Source organism: Dysidea avara, chromosome 5 (assembly GCF_963678975.1).
Source record: "Dysidea avara chromosome 5, odDysAvar1.4, whole genome shotgun sequence".
NCBI classification, from domain to species: Eukaryota; Metazoa; Porifera; class Demospongiae; order Dictyoceratida; family Dysideidae; genus Dysidea; species Dysidea avara.
In genome coordinates, this window is record NC_089276.1 from 35969144 (window position 1) to 35989787 (window position 20644).

The 20644-nt window shown below is 40.9% G+C and overlaps 2 protein-coding genes and 1 long non-coding RNA gene across 8 annotated transcripts in view; 1 reads left to right on the plus strand and 2 right to left on the minus strand.

The window, feature by feature from the left end:
* The window catches only part of LOC136256238 (uncharacterized), a 32968-nt gene extending 25187 nt beyond the window's left edge, over nt 1–7781 (minus strand). The window contains exon 1 of the mRNA XM_066049171.1: nt 7680–7781. The gene's annotated coding sequence lies outside the window, so the exon portion shown is untranslated. The remainder of the gene's footprint in view (nt 1–7679) is intronic.
* Nucleotides 3067–4424, minus strand: LOC136256318 (uncharacterized). Its single transcript, XR_010701434.1, has 3 exons — nt 4294–4424; nt 4162–4220; nt 3067–4107 (listed from the first exon to the last, which is right to left on the minus strand). It is a non-coding gene; the product is annotated as an uncharacterized lncRNA (long non-coding RNA).
* A 2144-nt stretch (nt 7782–9925) lies between the features above and the next one.
* LOC136256366 (uncharacterized) overlaps nt 9926–20644 on the plus strand; it is a 44404-nt gene continuing 33685 nt past the window's right edge. The window contains exons 1-4 of one of the 6 annotated variants that reach the window (XR_010701483.1): nt 9926–10253; nt 18625–18774; nt 18835–18914; nt 18964–19754. Coding sequence is in view for 1 of the 6 variants with exons in the window: in XM_066049305.1 (XP_065905377.1) it covers nt 10113–10253; nt 18625–18774; nt 20147–20260 (405 nt within the window). In the remaining 5 variants the exon portion in view is untranslated. Of the gene's footprint in view, nt 10254–18624; nt 18775–18834; nt 18915–18963; nt 19755–20146; nt 20358–20644 lie in introns of those variants that run through there. The other 5 variants (XR_010701482.1, XR_010701484.1, XM_066049305.1 and 2 more) reach the window with 5 other exon arrangements.

The following is a 20644-nucleotide window of genomic DNA, read 5'->3' on the forward strand; positions in this document are numbered from 1 at the left end:
ATCAGGGGAGATACCCTGCTTGCTTATTACGTGACCAAAAAAGGTAAACTTGTCTATCCAAAACTCACACTTCTCTGCATTGAGTGTGACTCCTGCCTGTTGGATCTGATTCATGGCCATGTAGAATCGTTTGTCATGCGCCGCACTATCTTTGCCAAAGACTAAAATATCATCCATCAAACAGAGGACTCCCTCAAGGCCTGCTAGTATGACACTCATCTGTTTCTGGAAAAACTCTGGTGCACTGGTAATCCCGAATGGGAGTTTGTTAAAACAGTAGTGACCAAATGGGGTTATAAATGTTGTGAGAAGCTTTGACTGTTCTGTGAGTGGGATTCGCCAAAAATCACTGTTGGTGGCATCTAATTTGCTGAAGATGGTAGCCTCATTCAATTGCGCAAGGATTTCGTCAACATGAGGTAAAGGATGGGTCTCCCACAGCACGCTTTCATTCAATGGTTTAAGGTCTACACAGATGCAGACCTTACCAGCCTTCTTTAGGACAACTACCATGCCCGCACACCACGGTGTTGGTTGGTCTACTTTGGAAATTACATTCAGGCTTTACATAATATACTCTAACTCTGCTTGCATTTTGGCACATAGTGGAATTGGCACATGTCTGGCAGTAGACAGGGCTAATGGTTTGGTATCTGGCTTCAATCGTATGTAATATTTGTTCTGAAGTGTGCCTAAACCAGTGAAAAGTGAAGGGAACTTCTGTTGTATAGTGGCTCTATCACTTTGAATGGCATCCACTAGAACTGTCAGGTGTAACTCTGAAATCATTGGCAAGCCTAGCAGATTGTATGCTAGATTGCAAACAACGTAGATTGTCACTGTGATTGACTCTAATATTTTTGCTCTGTTTTTACTAAAGAGAATACTTCAAATTTTGATTCGTTAATTCCTGACTCTCCGCATCCAACCATTATTGACTCAATCCAAATTACACCAGATTAAATCCACACTAGGGACCCGCCGATTATGCTGGCATAATTATGAGCATAATAGGTGTCTGAAAGCATTGAGCATAATGCTAGCATGATAGGTAGAATATTTGTGTAATAGTATGAATTCTTGCTTATCAAAATAGCTATCACAGAAAGATCGATATACTCTAATACTAGTAATAGAACAGTTTATAACTCTAATAGAAAAATCATATAGCTGACTGTTATATTAGAGTATATCGATCTTTTCTGTGATATGCACTTTGACAAGTAAGTTTGTGCTGCAGCCACGTATTATTTATCCATAAATTGGAAATTATTAGCAGAGCATGAGAACTGAGGCATAAATAATTGGGCATAATTTGAGCATAATGGGTAAGTATTGAGCATAAATTTAAGCATAATAGGTAAATTTTTGAGCAGTGAAGCATAGCATAATAGGTAAAATTATGAGCATAATCGGCGGGTCCGGCCCTAGTCCACACTGAACTGAGCCGACTCAATATTAGCAAAGGCTGTGGTCCTGATAACATTACTCCTTTTCTATTAAAAACTGCTGCTGATTTTATTTGTGTTCCTCTCTGCAATCTGTTTAACAAATCATTATCAACTGGCACTCTCCCTTTTGACTGGGTCTCTGGCAACATTGTTCCTATACACAAGCGTAATGATAAACATAATCCCTGTAATTATCGACCGATTAGTCTTACTTCAGTAATAATGAAAGTTTTTGAGCGTATAATACATCGTCATTTAGTTTCTGCCTTGGAACACCACCATCTGCTCAGTCCTTCACAATCTGGTTTTCGGAACAAGAGATCTACTGTAACACTTTTGACTGAAGCTGTTGACGATTGGTCTCTGGGCCTAGAGCAACGAAGTACTATTCACTGCTTGTTACTGGATTTTTCCAAGGCTTTTGATTCAGTGCCGCACGAACGCCTTCTTCTAAAGCTGAGTTCTTTGGTGGGGACTATTCTACGGAACGGAACGGAACGGAACGGAACGGAACGGAATGATGGACTAAACCACGGAACGGAACGCTTTCTCAAATTGAAGCTTGCAACTTACCGTTGCTGAAACTTCCCTTATAAGTTAGCAGTGGCATCTCCAGTGGGTGATTAAACATAAGATAAAAAGAATTAACGGATCGATTGTGGGTTTTTGTTGGTTGTCATTAGTAACGAAGTATTATTGTGGGATGAGCTGTATCAGTGATGTTCATCCATACGGAAGGGAACTTTATGTGAGCTGTTTTTCTTATTTAGACTTTAGAAAACAGTCTGGGCCGGTCTTTCAAGTCATAAGTCAGTGTATAAATAAAGCAAGCAGGAAGATACTGGTAACAGGAAAGAGCCAGCTGAATTAAAACTTGAAGAATTTTGTGCAGTGTGTGAGGAGCAAATATTTTGGCAGACCGCAAGGAGGGTATATTCTGCAAACATCACTGAAGTGTATGCATGGAGTTATTTATATATTAACAACTGGTGCAGTGGACTAATGCCGTATTCAATGGTGAGCTGATTTTATCTGTTGCACAATTCAAGGATGTGTCTACTGCTAGCCTTGAATCAGGCTAAATGCCAAAACTCCAAGATCAGCCAAATCTCAATTATAAGCCGCATGTGAAACCATGCCCGTAGCCACCAGGCAAACATGATTTGGACCAAGATGTGTGTGTAATTTCAATGTATCTAGTCAGACCTGAAATGGAACACACATTAATTACATACCACCTAAGAATCCTAGGATTTCTTAAGTGTAACATTTCACATGCTTCACTTCAAACAAAACAGGTTAAATTTGTTCGTCTATTTTCAAGTGATTCCCAGTCCAGCTGGTCCATGAAATTACAATGGGATCTCATGCATTTGTTACAGTGCGGGCTGTCTTGTGTTGGATCTACTCTAGAGTTGAAATTTCAAGGTAGACTCACTGCCAATGTACTGACACTAGTACTGTTGTAGCATGTTTAAGTGGAGGACAAATGAAATAGTAATGCTAGATTATTTATGTATACAAATTTTTCATAATGAAATTGATATCCCATTTTGATTTGTACTTCCACTTTGCAACATATTCAAGAACAAGAAGCTACCACACTTATCTCCAACCACTGTCATTAATTAACCAAGATCTCACTAGTCTGTAATTCACCTTACTGTAGTGATTTTATTGATTCATCTGTATGTTTTCTTCATTTTCCTTTGAAGTTGTACCAAGAGTTCATAATAAGGTGGAGAGTGTCTAACTTGAATGCATTCACCAAACACCCTGCTTAAAGTAACACCTCGGCCTTATTTCAGAACAAAGGCTTTACCTTCTTCAGCAACACTAATCAACAGTTTTCTATCCCCCAGTAAAGGTGTTGATTTGATGAAAGGTGAACTTTATGCAGGGTGTTTGTACAGGCCATACTGAGAGTTAGACACTCTCCCCCATACAAATCAGTATTACGAACTCTTGGTTGTACAGTATAGGTAAACAAAGATAAGTTTCTCTCCCATCTTATTCTAGGATTTCTATTGACAAGGAAAATTCAATTATTTGTATACAGGCTCAAAATTGAGAAAATATAAAGAAAGTGAATTAATATTATACAGTCAGTTTGCTTTTGGATATTTAATGCCTCCAACCACAACAAAAATTCGATGAATTCATGCATCTCATCACTGGTCGTCTGAACATTCTGAAAGTGATGCCTCACTCAATCAACCATATATTCTGTTTATTAGACTGAATAAAGTCATGATTACCTAAACAATCAATTAATGTTTTATAATTATCCTATTCCATTTTCCTGGAGGTTCCACTGATAAAATGCAATTTCAGCAATGATAGCAGCTAGCCAAGTTGCAAGTTGATGCAGAAAGCATTCCATTCTGTAAAATAGACCCCATCCAGAATTCAACTCAGTACTCAGGCTGAGATATCTGACAATAGTCCACTACTCTGTTAATGAATCATTGATGTTCACACAATATAGCCTCCTTGAGGTATCTGAATGTTTGCTCCTCACACACTGCACAAAATTCCTTTAGATTCTGCTTAGACTGAGTTGATCAGCTTGTCACCATACTTGTTTCCTTTGTAGTGTAGCTATACACATACTGATTTATGCCGATTAGAAAGGCTGGGCCTCAGACTGTACATTCTAAAGTCAAGTCTCACATACTAGTAAAAACAAGTCATGCATTAAGTTCCCTACTTGATATATCCGAAGATGAACACACTGAGTCAGCTATTCCCACAATTAGTACTTCGTTACTGATGACAACCAACAAGAACCCACAATCGATCCTTAAATTCGTTTTATCTTTCTTGGGGTACGTTTGATTACCTGCTGGAAGTGCCACTGATAACTTGTACAGCAATGGTAAGCTGCAAGCTTCAATCTGAGAAAGCATTCCGTTCCGCAGTTTAGTCCATCATTCCGTTCCGTTCCGTTCCGTTCCGTTCCGTTCCGTAGAATAGTCCCCACCGAGTTCTTTGGGAATAAATGGAAAGGTGCTGTCATGGCTAAGATCTTTTCTCACATACAGAAAACAAAGGGTGGTGATCAATGGTGCGTATTCTGATTGGGCCAATGTTACTTCTGGGGTTACCCAGGGAACTGTGTTAGGCCCTCTCTTGTTCCTGTTGTAGAGGTGTACCGATGTGGGTTTTTGGCATGTACCGATATCCGATATTGATGCCACCAAAAGAAGCCGATAACCGATAATCGATCCGATATTTGCATTATAGTTAAAGGTGTACATTTACCTACCCTACAACAACATGTGCATGTATTCATTGCTATACTCTGCCTGTAGTGGTATACAGCTTGGGTTTCTATTGTGCAATCCAGACAATTAGGCACCCACAAACATTTTTATGTATACTCCCATGAAGCCTTATACGGATATTTCTGCATTACTCTGCATTCTAATGGTTTGTGAGAAAACTGGTACAGCAAGTTTCCTTCGTTATCCTGTGACCCTTCTTTTTATTACAAGGTACTCTATAACTACTTCATTTATAAAGACTGTGATAAGCTTTCCAGCAACAGACAGTAGAATCGCGTGTATTTATATGGCTTCTCGTAGCGTATCGCTTGTTTCAGAGAGAACAATAAGCCACTGGCACTAAAGAGCCACACGAATAACGTAGAAAACCGATGCACAATCCGTTTATGTACAAACTATTGCTAGTGTATAAATATCGGTAGCGATATCGGTCCTCCTGCTGTTCTGTACCAATACCGATATTGGTAAAAATTACCATATTGGTGGCCGATATTATAGCCGATCCGATTATCGGTACACCTCTATCCTGTTGTATGTTAATGATCTAGATTCCGTCGTAAAGAACTCTAAAATTAAACTTTTTGCTGATGATGTATTGCTTTATGCCCCAGCTAATACCCAACAGGAATGTTCTGCTCTTCAAGATGATTTGACTGCAATTTCCAACTGGACGAATTGTTGGCAGCTGAAATTAAATATTGTGAAATGTGAAGCACTGGTCATCACAAACAAACGGAAACCTGTTAATTTCACTTATTGTATTAATGGTCAATCAATTTTGTGGAACAATCCTGTCAAATACCTTGGTGTGCTAGTTGATGGTAAATTGAGTTGGTCCAAGCACTGCAGGTACTGTATGCAATTAATAAGGCCACCAAGTCCTTAAACTGTTTACAGCGGTCAATGTTTGGATGCAGCCGTGTGGCCAAGTGTGCGGCGTACAAAGCAGTTGTACGCCCGACTCTGGAGTACGTTGCTGTTGTGTGGTTTCCACATACCAAGGGAGATATTAAATTGTTTGAATCTTTGCAAAATAGGGCAGCATGCTGGATTTGTGGCAGTCGCTGGAGTCCATAGACCAATTCATGGACTGTATCTTCAAGTGATTGCTGCTCTCAGCTTAATCTCCCTACCCTTGAATCAAGACATCAGCACCTTTCTATTTCTTTCCTCCATAATATTTATCACCAACATACATCCATCAAGTTTAATTGTCACTGCAAATTTAATTCAATTTCATCTATTAGAAGTCATCACTTGTCAATAAACCCACCACAGTCAACCATCAACTCTTGTTGTTATTCGTTCTTTGTTAACACTGTCTTTCTGTGGAATTCTGTACCATTAACTATCCTCAATGATCCAAATCCAAAATTCTTCCGGTGTTCATTATACCATTATGTGTGTGTTAATTGATGTTTTTGTATTGTTGTGCAGTTTTGTAATTATTTGTTTGTTGTATATTTTTGTAGTTGTAGTGTTCTTTTTTGTGGCTAACACCTTGTACAGGCTTTACCTTTTGTGTATGCCTTCCATTGTGGTAAATTTGATAATAATAATAATAATAATAATAATGACTCTTATAAATTTTCCTTTTTCCCTTCTACAATCAGACTCTGGAATACACTCCCCCCTTTGTAATTCACTCCCCTACCTTAGATGAGTTTTGTACCAACCTGAACATGCATTATGATCACACCTGTGCACAACAATCTTTTTGATTTCTGCACAGTAACAAATATAGCTAATAATAATACTAATAAACTGGTTGGCATACAACCCGGCCGATAATCGATCGCTCGATTGTACCATTTTTGGGACTTTTTTCAATAGAAAGATACTGAGAAAATTTGCCTATTTTCAAGGACAAAATTGCTTATAACTCCACCATCCTATGACGGATTTTTTATAAAAAGTAAGTATTTATGAGATCCTCAGGGAGTACTGCACAAGGCGATGCTAAATAAAAACTATTTAAAATTCTCCCGGAATCGCTAGTTTTATATCACATTACACAAGAACTGCAACAAGCGACGACACTTCAAAAACTCACAGACGTATCGGTATTCAGGCCCGTAGCCAGGAATTTTGAAAGGGGGGTTCTTTTTGACCAAAAGTGGACCTTTACTTGCATGATGATTAATAAAGGTACTGAGACTGGGTGTGCGAAGCACACCCAATCTAGGGGGGTCTGGGGGCATGCCCCCCCAGAAAATTTTTTGAAAACAGATACTAAAAGGTTGAATCTAGTGGCATTTCAGTCAATAAAAATAACAATTTTTTTAGGTAAGCTGAAGACCAGCTGTATGAATGATATCTGGAAAAATATCTCTACTGCTACTGTAATTATACCATCTGCACATGCATGTGTCTAAATATAATATATTGGAATGTTACAATGAATAAGAATGGGAAAGATTGAGCACTCTGCCATGATCAACAGGGGCAGTGTAGCAGAACAAAGGGTGTCTTAAACAATGAAATTTACACATTGCATGGAGTTGAAGCATGGATGCTATTCGTGGGCTCTGCATGGAGGGGCTTGTCCACCAAAATCTTATATTTTAATGAAAGCTCGGTTTAGACAATCTACATGTAAATTAAGTAGCTTTTAAAAGAAAATGTAATTGTGACTGTTCTATTAGAGTGGTTGACTGCTCTATTAGAGTATCTCGATCTTGCATTGCATTTAATGCAAGCACTGAATGAGTTACTCGGAGCACTTATTTTAGCTTCTTATTATAGTGGTATCTAGTAAACTGTAGCTAATGGACTTTTGCTCCTGAAAATTTGGACTTGTATACTAAAATTGTGGACCTTTTTGCTAAAATTGTGGACCTTTTACTGAAATTGTGGACCTTTTTTCCAAGAGGGCGGTTCTTCAGAACCCCCCGAACCCCCCCTGGCTACGGGCCTGGTATTCACGACAAGTAATACTTACTACAAAGTCTGACGGTCCTGCGTTATCTCCGTCTTGATATCATGCAGCCTTCGACTCGCTACTGAGAAACGCGGCGAGGAGCAGGTATGTTTTAATAGTTATGGGGCCAGATTTGGCAACTTTAGGACTGCCCGAAAATTGCCCAAAACGGCAATTTTGTGAGCCAAATTTGGCAACTTTTAAACTGTCTATACAAACTGCCAAAAATGGCTATTTTGTGAAACCTACGTAGCTATAGTTGCCAATGTGACACTGTATCTTAAGTACAAGGTAACCACCATTCATCTTCAAATATGTACAACAACTGACTTAGTACAACCACAAGAAACCTTATATAAGCTATCACTACTACATGTGTTGATGGTTACATTGTGTGTGTGTGCAAGCATGTGTTCATAAGGTCTGTACATGTGCTACATCACCCCTATCTTCTAAGCAGACGTCTCGTCTGAAACACAATTTAATGGTACATAGTCATTAAACCTGGAGGGTACTCGATGTTCTCATCTTGGATACCTACTTGCTGAAGACATTGTTGGTTCTGCCTGTGATGATGTATCCACACTTATGTTTGGTGTTGTAACAATTGTATTGTCAATATAATCATCATCATCAACAATCTGCAAATTATGTCCTACAGGTAGATGCATCTCAGTTGACATGGTGGGCTCCAGCAAAGAGGTCTCCTCCTCTGCTATTTGCTCATCATCTAAACGAATATTCTTTGGGCACAACTTTAGTCGGTCAAAATGTACAACTTTTCTGTGTTGTCTTCCTTTCAACTGCTCAATCCGATACGTGGCATCTGATAGTTTTTTTACTACTTTTTAAGGGCCAGCCCATGGGTGAAGTTTTTACTTGGTCCCTTCCTGCCCATGGGTGTATTAAGCCAGACAAAATCACCCTGCTTGTAAGGCTTACCATGAACCTTCCTGTCATATAACTCTTTTTGTCTTAGCTGTTTTGAAAGTGAATGATGTCTAGCCAAGTCATAAGACTTCTCCATTTGCCTTCGCAATGTTGCAGCATATTCATGGACGGATTCAGCTGTGGATGGTGGTGTTCCAAACATTACATCTGCTGGTATTCTTGCTTGGTGGCCAAACATCAAATAGAAGGGTGTATACCCTGTGGAGGCTTGTATACTTGTGTTATAGGCCATACAATCTTTCCATATATGGGTCTCTCAGTCCAGCGGATTTTCCTTAGCACATGATGCTAACATGGATATCAATGTCCTATTGAACTGTTCCACAAGCCCATCACTTTGTGGATGGTACGGAGTAGTGCGTGTCTTATTTACATGCAAAAGCTTGCATACTTCATTCAGCAATTGCGATTTGAACTGCCGTCCTTGATCAGAATGAAGTTGTTCTGGGGCAGAAAACCACATAAAAACTTCATCCACAAGTCTGTCTGCCAGAGTACAGGATTCTTGGTTAGGGATGGGGATGGCTTCCATCCATCGTGAAAAATAATCACCAACAACCGTGATGTTAGTAGGTATTCCCTTTCTCACTCTCAGGCAGAGGGCTAAGCAGATCTACTGCCATTATTCGAGTAGGATAATTGGCTGTGATTGTACCAAGAGGGGATCGTGCTGTATGAGTAGGTGACTTCCTGGTTGCGCAAGTAGCACATGTCTGACACCAATGTCTCACATCATTGAAATGTCCTGGCCAATAATACTTTTCTTTAAGCCAATGAAAGGTTTTGTCTTGACCCAAGTGTCCACTGGCAACTCCTTCATGCAGTTGTCTAAGATACTTTCTCTCATCTCCGTAGGCACTACTAGTTGCAGATAATCTTGAACTGCTCTTGGCTGTACATATTGCCTATATAATATTCCATTGTTCACAACTAATTGCTCCCATTGTTGTATGAGATGGCGAAGTGGTACTGGCTGGGTCTTCACAAAATCAGGAGGCGGTTGCTCTCCCTGTTCTTTCCATCTCAATACTTGACCAATGTAGTTGTCATGCATTTGCATGTCCCTTAGTTGATCAGATGAGTACCCAAATGTTAAACCGTTGGATGCTAACAGAGCTACTGTAGTGTTATCATAGTGTGAGGCTCTACCACACTGCTTGCATGGCAGCCTTGACAGGGCATCTGCATTACCATGCTTCTTTCCAGGGCGATGCATGATTGAAAACTGGTACTCTTGAAGCTTTTCCAACCACCATACCAGCTGGCCCTCGGTGTAGGATAATATTCCAGTTGTTGCACACTTTGTATCACGTGTGTGTGTAATCATTATTGAGTTCATACATGGCGCTCCGAGCAGAGTCAGAATCCTAACCTTAACGATCGTTTTTTGTCTGACCGACCGTCCTTAAGGTTCCCTAGTGCCGGCAAGAGGCACCCAGAAAGGTTACGAAATTATTGTTCACGTTGTGTTTTTTGTCGCCATTTTATTCCCTAACAGACACTATGCCATTCACCTTCCGCCAAGGAGACCTTCCCAAGCTGGACCTGTCAGTGGACCGTGGGACCGACTTCGCGGCGTGGATGACACAATGGGAGTCTTACTGTAGCCTGTCCGGCCTGGCCGATGAAAACGTACAAAAACAGGTACAAGCCCTTATGCTATGCTTCTCTCGTGACACCCTATCGATCGTACAAAACCTTGGGTTAACCGAGGAAGAAAATGGAAATGTCGCATCCGTAATTCGCGTCGTTAAACGCTACGTAGATGGTCACGTCAATGAAACGGTTGAACGAAGACACTTCCGTAAACGCACACAACAAGTGGGCGAGTCGTTTGATGACTTTCTCGTGTCCCTTCGCAAACTCGTAAAGACGTGCAACTTCTGTTCAGATGCCTGCACTAGCAAAAAACATTCGCGACCAGATCATTGATGGGCTGCTAGATGCAGATACCACCGAAGACCTTTTACAAGAAGCTGACCTTACCTTAGCTAAGGCAGTCAGCAAATGTCAAGCACAGGAAGCTGCCAAGAAACAGCGTGCTCACCTACACAACTACAACCCTGAAGTAGCTGCACTCCGCAAGCCACAAGACCAGCACCCTCGTCCTCCAACATCCACATGTCAAGGCTGTGGTGCTCCAACCCACCCAGCCTGCCCGACCCAGTGCCCAGCTTACAATCAAACCTGCTTTAACTGACAAAAAGTTGGCCATTTTGCAAAGGTTTGCCGAAGCAAGGCTAGGCACCATGGTCCTTTTACCGCCCCAGCCACCACGCCTCACCCCAGAAGACTATCTAACATTCGCCACGTGGCTTCCTCTGATACAGCTCCATTAATCACAGTTAACAATCACTTCTGCAAATGGTCTTATTACTGTAAAGCTCTCCCTGATTCTGGTGCTGATATCTCAGCAGCTGGGAAAGAGATACTCGTTCACCTCAATGAACACATCATCACCCTTGCACCTTCTAATGTGATCCCCAAAGCAGTAAATGGAGCCAAGATGTTCCCATTAGGAAAGCTTCCAGTCAAATTCCGCCTTGGACAATCAGAACACCTTGAAGATGTACACATTTACCCAGACATCCAGGGTACCCTCCTCTCTTGGACGGCATGCAAGGCCCTCCAAATATTACCACCTTGCTATCCTAACCCCATAACATATCCAAAAGTACATGAAATGACTCTGCCACCAACCCCCTCCATCCCCACAGCACCCCTCACAGCTGATCACGTCACATTAGAATACCCTACTGTCTTTGATGGACAAATCAGGAGCATGGAAGGCGAGCAGTTCCACATTTCCTTAACCGACGATGTAAAGCCTTTTTGTATCAACACACCACGGTCCATTCCATGTGCTTACCGTGACAAACTTCAATCGGAATTAGACCTTCTACAATCGCAGCACATCATAGCACCAGTCACCACTGCCACAGAATGGTGTGCCCCCATAGTAGTGACCCCCAAGAAAGACACGGACAGAATCCGAATGTGTATGGACCTCTCACACCTCAATCATTACGTCCGCAGAGAACGATACCAATCAGATACCCCTGCACAGGCAATTGCTGACATTGCAGCCGCCAACGCGAAATTCATCATATTAGACGCCATGAAAGGCTACCATCAGTGCCCATTAGACCAAGATAGCCAAATCCTCACCACCTTCATCACACCCTTTGGCAGGTTTAAGTACCTCCGTGCTCCATATGGCGTCTCCTCTATATCAGAACACTATGATCGTCGGATGGCCGAGGCTTTCTCGGGACTCACAGGTTTTCGCCGTGTCGTTGACGATATTATCATCTACGATAGTGACGAACATCAACATGCTACCCACGTTAGGCAATTTCTCCAACGCTGTGCAGACAAGCACATAGCCCTAAACCCAACGAAGTGCAAATTCAATCAGCGTGAAGTAACCTTTGCAGGATTCACCCTGTCAGCACAAGGCTACCAAGTCGACTGTTCCATCACAGATGACATCTCTCAGTTTCCTACCCCTACTAACCGAACAGATTTGCGGTCATTCTTTGGCTTAGTCAATCAGCTGTCATCAAGCACACAAGCTGTAGCCTCACTACTCACACCACTCCTCAGCACCAAGAACGACTTCCTATGGTCACCTGATCATCAACAAGCCATCGAAGTAGTCAAAGATGCCCTCACAACTGCACCAGTCCTATCCTATTTTGATGCTAACAAGCCAACTCGTCTGTCAACTGATGCCAGCCGCCATGGCCTTGGCTTCATACTACAACAAAACAATACAGGCACTTAGAATCTCATCCAGGCAGGGTCAAGATTCCTCACTGACACTGAATCAAGGTATGCCGTCGTGGAACTAGAAATGCTGGCCGTATGTTGGGCCGTCTCCAAATGCAAACTATTTCTAACAGGCCTACAGCACTTCACCATCATCACAGATCACAACCCCCTGATTCCGATCCTGAACAGCCACCGTCTAGACGAAATCGAAAATCCCCGACTTCAACGACTCAAAACACGGCTGATGGCGCACAACTTCACTGCATAGTGGCTCATAAGGGCTCTAAGAATGATGCCCCTGATGCTTTATCACGGCACCCGGTGCACGACCCTCAGACAAGCGAAATGCTGGCTGAATTAGACATACATGATAATCCTGAAATGTCCTTTACAGAAATCAGGGCAATCATCAACACACACCCTGAAAGCTTACGCTTGCAAAAGCTACGCGAAGAAGCCGAACGAGATGAGGAATACCAGCTATTACGAAACTTTATAGTCAACGGGTTCCCAAAGACCCGTAAACAGTTACCAGAGCCCTGCAAAAGATTTTGGAATGTTCACCAACACTTAACCCTAGACGATGACCTGATTGTATATGGGTGCAGACTCCTCATACCCTCCACTATGCGTAACCAAGTCCTTGCCAATCTTCACGAAGCCCACCAAGGAGTACTACGAACCAAACAACGTGCTATACTAACCATATATTGGCCAGGGCTGGACAATGACATCGAAAACATCACACTTGCCTGTCAACAGTGCCAAGATCACCTTCCATCAAACTCTAAAGAACCCATCATTCAAAAACCAAGACCCACCCAACCATTCCAGGAACTCGCCGTGGACCTCTGCTCATATGTTGGCCATGATTATCTAATTATGGTAGACTGCTACACTGACTGGCCCGCTATCATCTCCATGCCACATAACACCACCACACCCCAAATCACTGCAGCTCTCAGGCAAGCATTTTGTAGGACTGCCATTCCAGACATTCTCTGGTCCGATGGTGGACCCCAATTTACTTCTGCCAAATTCAATCAGTTTGCACAACAATGGGGCTTTTTTCATAAGACATCATCCCCGTACCACCCACAGAGCAATGGCAAAATTGAATCCACAGTTAAATCGATGAAAAAAATTATTTACACCTCATGGAATGGTCGCTTCTTAGATGATGACAAATTTTGCCGTGCCCTACTTCAATACAGGAACACACCCTCTCGAAAAGATGGTGTGTCGCCAGCCCAAAAGCTTTTTGGACATCCTACCCAAGACACCCTTCCTGCTCATCGTCGCTCTTTCTCCCAAGAGTGGCAACGGAAAGCTGAAGAGACTGAGCAACAAGCTGAAACCATACAGAGATCTGCTGCAACCTACTACAATGCACATGCTCAACCCCTCACTGAGATTGAGATTGGAACTAATGTCGCCATCCAAAACCCCCGCACCAAACTGTGGGATATCTATGGCATCATCACAGCCATTTCACCAAACCGAAGATATTACGTCAAAACCTCCAGTGGCCGAGTGTTGGTTAGAAACCGTCGATTCTTACGCTGAAGAGTCCCCCTTTCTATACCACTACCGTCAGGTACCACAACGCTAGATCCTCACACAGACCCACTTCCTGCACCACCCCGCCACTCTACACGGGTCAAGTATCCAACCAAGCGTCTCATTGAAGACCCCACATGGAACTGACGTGATACTTATTGACTGTAGTTATTGACTGTAGCTAACCTAAATAAACATTTGTGATTTTTGTATGTACAACCTCCCAAATGCTTGGTGAGAGGTGTAGGATAATATTCCTGTTGTTGCACACTTTGTATCACGTGTGTGTGTAATCATTATTGAGTTCATACACTCGGGGTTCCTAAACTGTTGCATCCATGTAAGAGCACCATGACCTGTGCGAATAGTGAATGGTTGAGTAAGAAGGTACTGCCGGAAATGTTGTAGGAATGATACAACAGAAAGAAGTTCTTTGCATGCCACACAATAATTACACTCTGCTTTGGACAGTAAACGACTGGCATAAGCTACAACATGCTCATTACCTTCTTTGTCCAGTTGTGAATAGACAGTACCAATTCTGGCATCACTAGCATCAGTATCAATAATAAATGGCTGTGTCCAGTTGGGCATTGCTAGTGTAGGGGCAGAAGTAAGGCATTTCCTTAGGTGATCAAATGTAGCCTGGCACTCTGAAGTCCATTTAAAAGTTGTTGCTTTTACAGTAAGTAGGCGCAATGGTTTTGCTCTGCTAGCAAAATCCTTCACAAACCTTCAATAATAGTTTGCTAGGCCAAAAAACTGTTGTACTTCAGCTGTTGATGTTGGAGTTGGCCATTGTTCCGCATTAGATGTTTTTGCAGGGTCTGGAGCAATTCCATTAGGAGAAATAATGTGGCCTAGGAAAGTGACTTGTTGTTGGAGGAACTGACACTTGTGAGGTTGAACTTTCATACATCCTTGCTTCAAGTATTCAAAAACACACTGGAGGTTATTCAAATGTTGGTCAAATGTTGGTAAAATGTATTTCCCACCACAATAATGTCATCTATGTAGTAGTCCACTGCAATCCAGCCAAAACAGAGTTCATGAGCCGCTGAAAGGTGGCTGGGGGCATTGCACAGACCAAAGGGCATTACATTAAACTCAAACAAGCCCTCTTGTGTACAAAATGCAGTCTTTTCTCTGTGCTCCGCAGCCACCTCCACCTGTCAGTAACCACTCTTAAGATCCAGTGTTGTGAACCACACCGATCCTGAAAGAGTATCAAGGGTGTCATCAACCCTGGGGATTGGATATGTGTCCTTCCTGGTTACATCATTTACCTTATGGTAATCCACGCAGAAGCGTGTGGTTCCATCTTTCTTCTTCACCAACACAATGGGTGAAGCCCAGGGACTCTTGGATGGTGATATCACTTGCTTTTCCAACATATCTTTTAAAAGTTCTTGCACTGTGCAACGATGGGGTAGGGGGACTCGCAGAGCCTGTTGGCGAATTGGCTTAGTATCACCCGTCTCTATATGATGACTTAATACGTCAGTGCGTCCCAAATCTTCTGGGAACTTGACTAAAATATCTTCATAGTGAGACAGCAGAGCTAGAAATTTCTCCCTTTGGTGGTCTGTCAGCCTAGAAGGTAAAGGTGCTTGTAAGATTACATCCCTTTGTCGAGTTGCAGCCTGTCCGCATTGTGTGTCTACTTCATTTACGTTGTTAATGTGGGTTTCCTCTATTATCTCTGCAGTGGCTACCTTCATCCCTTCATATAATGTCACAGGTAGGGTGCATGTGTTGGCAATACGAACAGGAACCATGTTGTTTGATGGGACTACAACCGCTCTGGCCACTAATACCTTTTGTTGCAACCCCTCCATCAGCTATGACCCACCTTCTGTTAGTAGTCGTCCCAATATCTCCATTTCATGGTTTGGTGGGATGGTCACTGTCTTGCTAATGGTGACATTTATTGGATTACTTGAGGTGGCAACAGGAGTTACAAGAGTTTGACTGTTCTAGAATAATTTCTTTCTTTGCTATGTTGACAACACACTTATGATTCTCTAAAAAGTCCATACCCAATATGCCATCTGCTGTTATGTTATTAGCAATCACAAATTCTTGACTGAAAGTAGTTTCCGCAATAGTGACTGGGACAGTAACCGACCGCCTAATTTGAATTGGGTGGCCATCTACTCCAACAAGGTTACCAACTGATATAGCTGAAATCTTCCCCATTTTGTCCCATATGTGCCCATTGAGAAGTGAAACACCAGCACCTGTGTCTACCAGAAATTACACAACCACATCAGACACATTGCGTACCTCTTGCCTCATTGTTTCTGTTTCCTCATTGTTTCAAGCTTAAGCATGCTTTTATGCAGCTTTTTGTGGTTTTGCCAATTGCCATGCAGGCAAATAATGGCTTGAAAAGCTGCCAATGCTATAATGAAATAATGGAAATGGACCGCCCACCCGCATACAAATATGCCCGAGTCCAGGATGGGAAACAGAGAATTTATTTGGAGTGGCCTAACCTAGCCAAATGGTGTGATGCGTGGCAACTGAAGTTCAATGTTACTAAATGTAAAGTGACTCACTTTGGTCGAGCCACACACAGCTTTGGAGTCTACTATCTTAAGTGGTGTCTCATTGGACTAAGTTAATTGTCATAAGGACTTGGGTATTATATTTGATGCGAATTTAAAGTTCCACTAACACGTTTCTGAAGTAGCTATGAAAGCGAACAGGGTATTGGCTTGTATGAAAAGAAGCTTTATCGATTTGAATGAATTTGCACTGTCACGATTGTACAAATCAATGGTTCAACTAATATTAGAATACGGAAATGTAATTTGGGGACCCCATTATGTATTAGATCAACGTAAACTTGAGAGCGTCCAACGGCATGCTACAAAACTTGTACCATCTTTAAGAGACAAGTCTTACATAGATCAACTGACATCAATGAATTTATCATCTCTTTTGTACAGGCGCAGCCGTAGTGACTAAAATATTTCTTTTCAAGATGTTGAATGATTACTCCAATCTGAATCACTCCAACTTTTTTACTTTCTCCCACAATACACAAACTAGAGGTCAGTGTTGGAAGTAACGCGCTACTTATGTAACGCGTTACGTAATATTATTACTTTTGTGGTAACTAAGTAATATAACGAAATACGCTATAAAACAGGTAGCTAATATAACTCAAGTTACTTTACTTACAAATGTAACGTGTTACCTAAGTAATATTATTACTGTAACGAATCTAATATTACATAATATTATTACTACAAGTAACGAAGTTGCTAATCTCATTAGTAATCCACTGAGTAATGCCTAGCCACAACGAAGTAATGAAGCCTACTGAATGAAGCATATTCACCAGCTTCTTACTTATAACCAAGATTTGCATTGTCCAACAACGCAATCACGTCACATGATAAAGTGGTAGTTTCACACGTGACAGCTTAAGGCTGTGGACACAAAGTAATATAATATGTATAGTTACTTTATTTTATGGGTAATATCACATTATGTAACTGTAACTAAATACTGTAGTTCAGTTGCAAGTAATATGTAATATGTAACTATTTACTTTTAAAAAGTAACTTTCCCAACGCTGCTAAAGGTCATGCATTTAAATTACTTAAGCCCCCTGCCCACCTTTCATGTCGGGTCAACTATTTTGATTAATTGACTGGAACAATCTTACAAGTGATATTGTAGGAAATTCTTCATTAAGGGGGCAAGCAACTATGTCCTATGGCTTCCGTGAATAAAATTATTTGTTTTATATGAAGCTGTAAAGCCAACACAGATACTGTTCTCCAATTGATGAATAACACATGTTGTAGTTGAGACATTGAACTTCTTTTTAGTGCAAATCTGAGTGAAATCCTCTGAAATATGTACAAATTATGGCGTGGTTACAAAACATTGTAATTTTAACACTAAAATCGATTCTCCTCCTACAGCTAATTGTGAAACTCCCCAAAAATTCTTGCAGTGGCTTGTAATAGCATTATCTTTAAAAGTATGGAAACAGATTTTTAGGAATGACTACTATGGCTTCAAAAGAGGAGATAACTGTTTTTCATAGGAAATTTAAAGAGTTCAATAGCTCAATTGATAAAATACTTCAAAAAAATTACTTCCATACTTTTGTTACAAACATACTTAGGTAGCAGATGACAAACTATAAGAAGCGTAGAATTAAAACTGTGAGACTAGATCCAAAATTTGTCGAATTCTCATTCTTTAGGTCTAAAATACTAAACTGAGTCATAAAGTCAGTAATTCTAACTTGAGATGGTGATTTTTAGTTACCACAAACACAACTGATGCAAAAGGGATGAAAAGCAGGCACAGATCAATGAAAACCAAGATTTTACATGTGAAGCCATAGGAATCAGTGGTGTGCCCCCTTAAATAATTTTAAATCAGCTATTATTATTATAGATAATTACTTTTATGACTATAGATTTATGTTAATGTAATAATTATATCCATAGGTTGATTTTTGTTTATTGCCGTCTAATTTATGTATGTGTATGCATGTAATTGAATGGGTGTACAGGCTTCTAAGCCTCAACCCAAATCACATCATAATCATAATCGTAATCATAGATTATATCAGTAAGGAATATTATAATCTGTGCCTCTGTACAGTAGCGTAGTCTAAGCACCTTAAATAATCTTGTGGCGTCTATTATAGTGCTTAAAGAAAGTGTTGATATGGAAAATTAACACCTCGATATGGTTTCGTTGGATGAAGAATAAGACAAGCAGCCTGATTGAAGATAAAAGAAAAGACAAGGTGCAGAGGACACACACTCGTCAGAACCCCAAAAGGCACATCCCACTGGTGAGTTTGTTATTGTTGCATAAAATAGTAGCCGTGCACTGCTTCATTTGGCCTCTATAGGCTTGCGACTGTGGTCAGTCAGGCAGTCAGTCTAAAATTCAAGTTTTTGGCAATTTTAAAAATTCTGTATCCGGCCACCTGTAAGTGTTTTTTTGTATTTAATGCTGTTTTATCTATTATATGGACTAGTACTATTCCGTAAAGGTGATTTTCGTCTCGCCTAGTAAGATATCTCTAGGATGATTTTTAATGGCGGAATCGAGTTTTGGACGGCACACAAAAGTTTCACCTGGATTCCTACTCAAACGGTACAATCGTACCATTTGATATTGTGTTTGAAAAGTTGCAAAAACAATTTATTATTGAACTTTGGCAACATTCATCCTGTAGTCATTTGTGATTTACATGCTACAAAATATAGCACAAGGTCGTGGTCTAGAGAGACTATAAATATACGTAGCACGAAGCAAAGCTGAGTGCTATATTTGGCTTGAGACCACATCTGAGTGCTATGTTTTCCATATTGCATGAGTGTAAGTGGTGCTACTATTCAATGTATGAATCCTGAGCTGCAACCAATAGTTTATCATGACCTGGAATGCCACAATGGCAGTGAGGAAACTATTGCGTAGTAGTGATTACATAGTAGAAGGTTAATTTGTAGCGATGGATATCAATAACATGATTTGTGATCCTTCAGATCCACAATTTACTTAGTAGTGGGACAGAAGACCGACTGAGGAAGGCTAGCTACGGTGCACATGAGTAACGGACAGTTTGTACAGCTATCTGATTGTTTGTGAGTGTGGCCATCAATGCAATATATTGAAGACACAGCTACTGAAGAATTCCCTGATTAGGCAATTTAGTGAACAATTTAGAACTTAATCGTATGATTATTGTAGTGGAATTACAAATTTTGTGTGCATAGCCATTAATTTGTTGTTAATTGCTATGGTAATGTTGTTGACAGCTTTGTTAGCTGGGGTAATTGTGGTCATAGTGTCTCTTTAGGTTGTGTTTATGGTTATGTCAAATTCACACAAAGTGTACTTTATTGCCATACAAAGAAAAATAAGGTACACTCTAATGGAATATAAAGCACACTTTTCCCGCTTTATTGAACTTAGATGGGATCATACATTTAAAATATTTAATGTATTTCTCGGATCATATATGAGAGTCCCAGGTTATTGGCAACTCCTCGATCTTGCCTAACAACATTTGCACACAAATCAATAAATGAAATCAAGATCTGACATACCAATTGCAAAAACAGCACTACAAGCCAGTGGATAAACAAACAATGCACAGCATGCAAAACTGTGCTACTTCAGGGATATTGTGGCATTTTGAGTTCTCTACACTACAGGGAGACAAAAAAAACTGTCAACTGCAACTAAACCCATTAATTTTGATGATGGTGGATACCCACCCACCCAAGACCAACACCGGAACACTTAACCAGTACATGTGTCCTGGATAACCATATAACACTGTACTCACTCAGTTTTGGGGAACACCTGCTTGAGCAGACATCCCAAGGTACAATGTTTCATATACAGATAACAACTGTTAAATGCTGCAATGTGAAGAGAAGATCGTTTTTCATGTGACAATGATTTCTCACTTGCTAATATGCGACATCAAGCACATGCAGTAGGTGTAGAGGAGCATAGCAGCCATTAGCAGGATAGGGAGTGAAGAAATATAGCTATGTGCAAGCAGTGTAGCTGTAGGGTTATTAGCACACTAAGACTGAGCTACAGGTGCCATATCAATGGGTAAGATGGATGATCATCATCCTACTTGATTTATAAGCCACAGATTAGTGATATTTGGTGTTTTTTTTCCCCGGGCTAGATGGAAT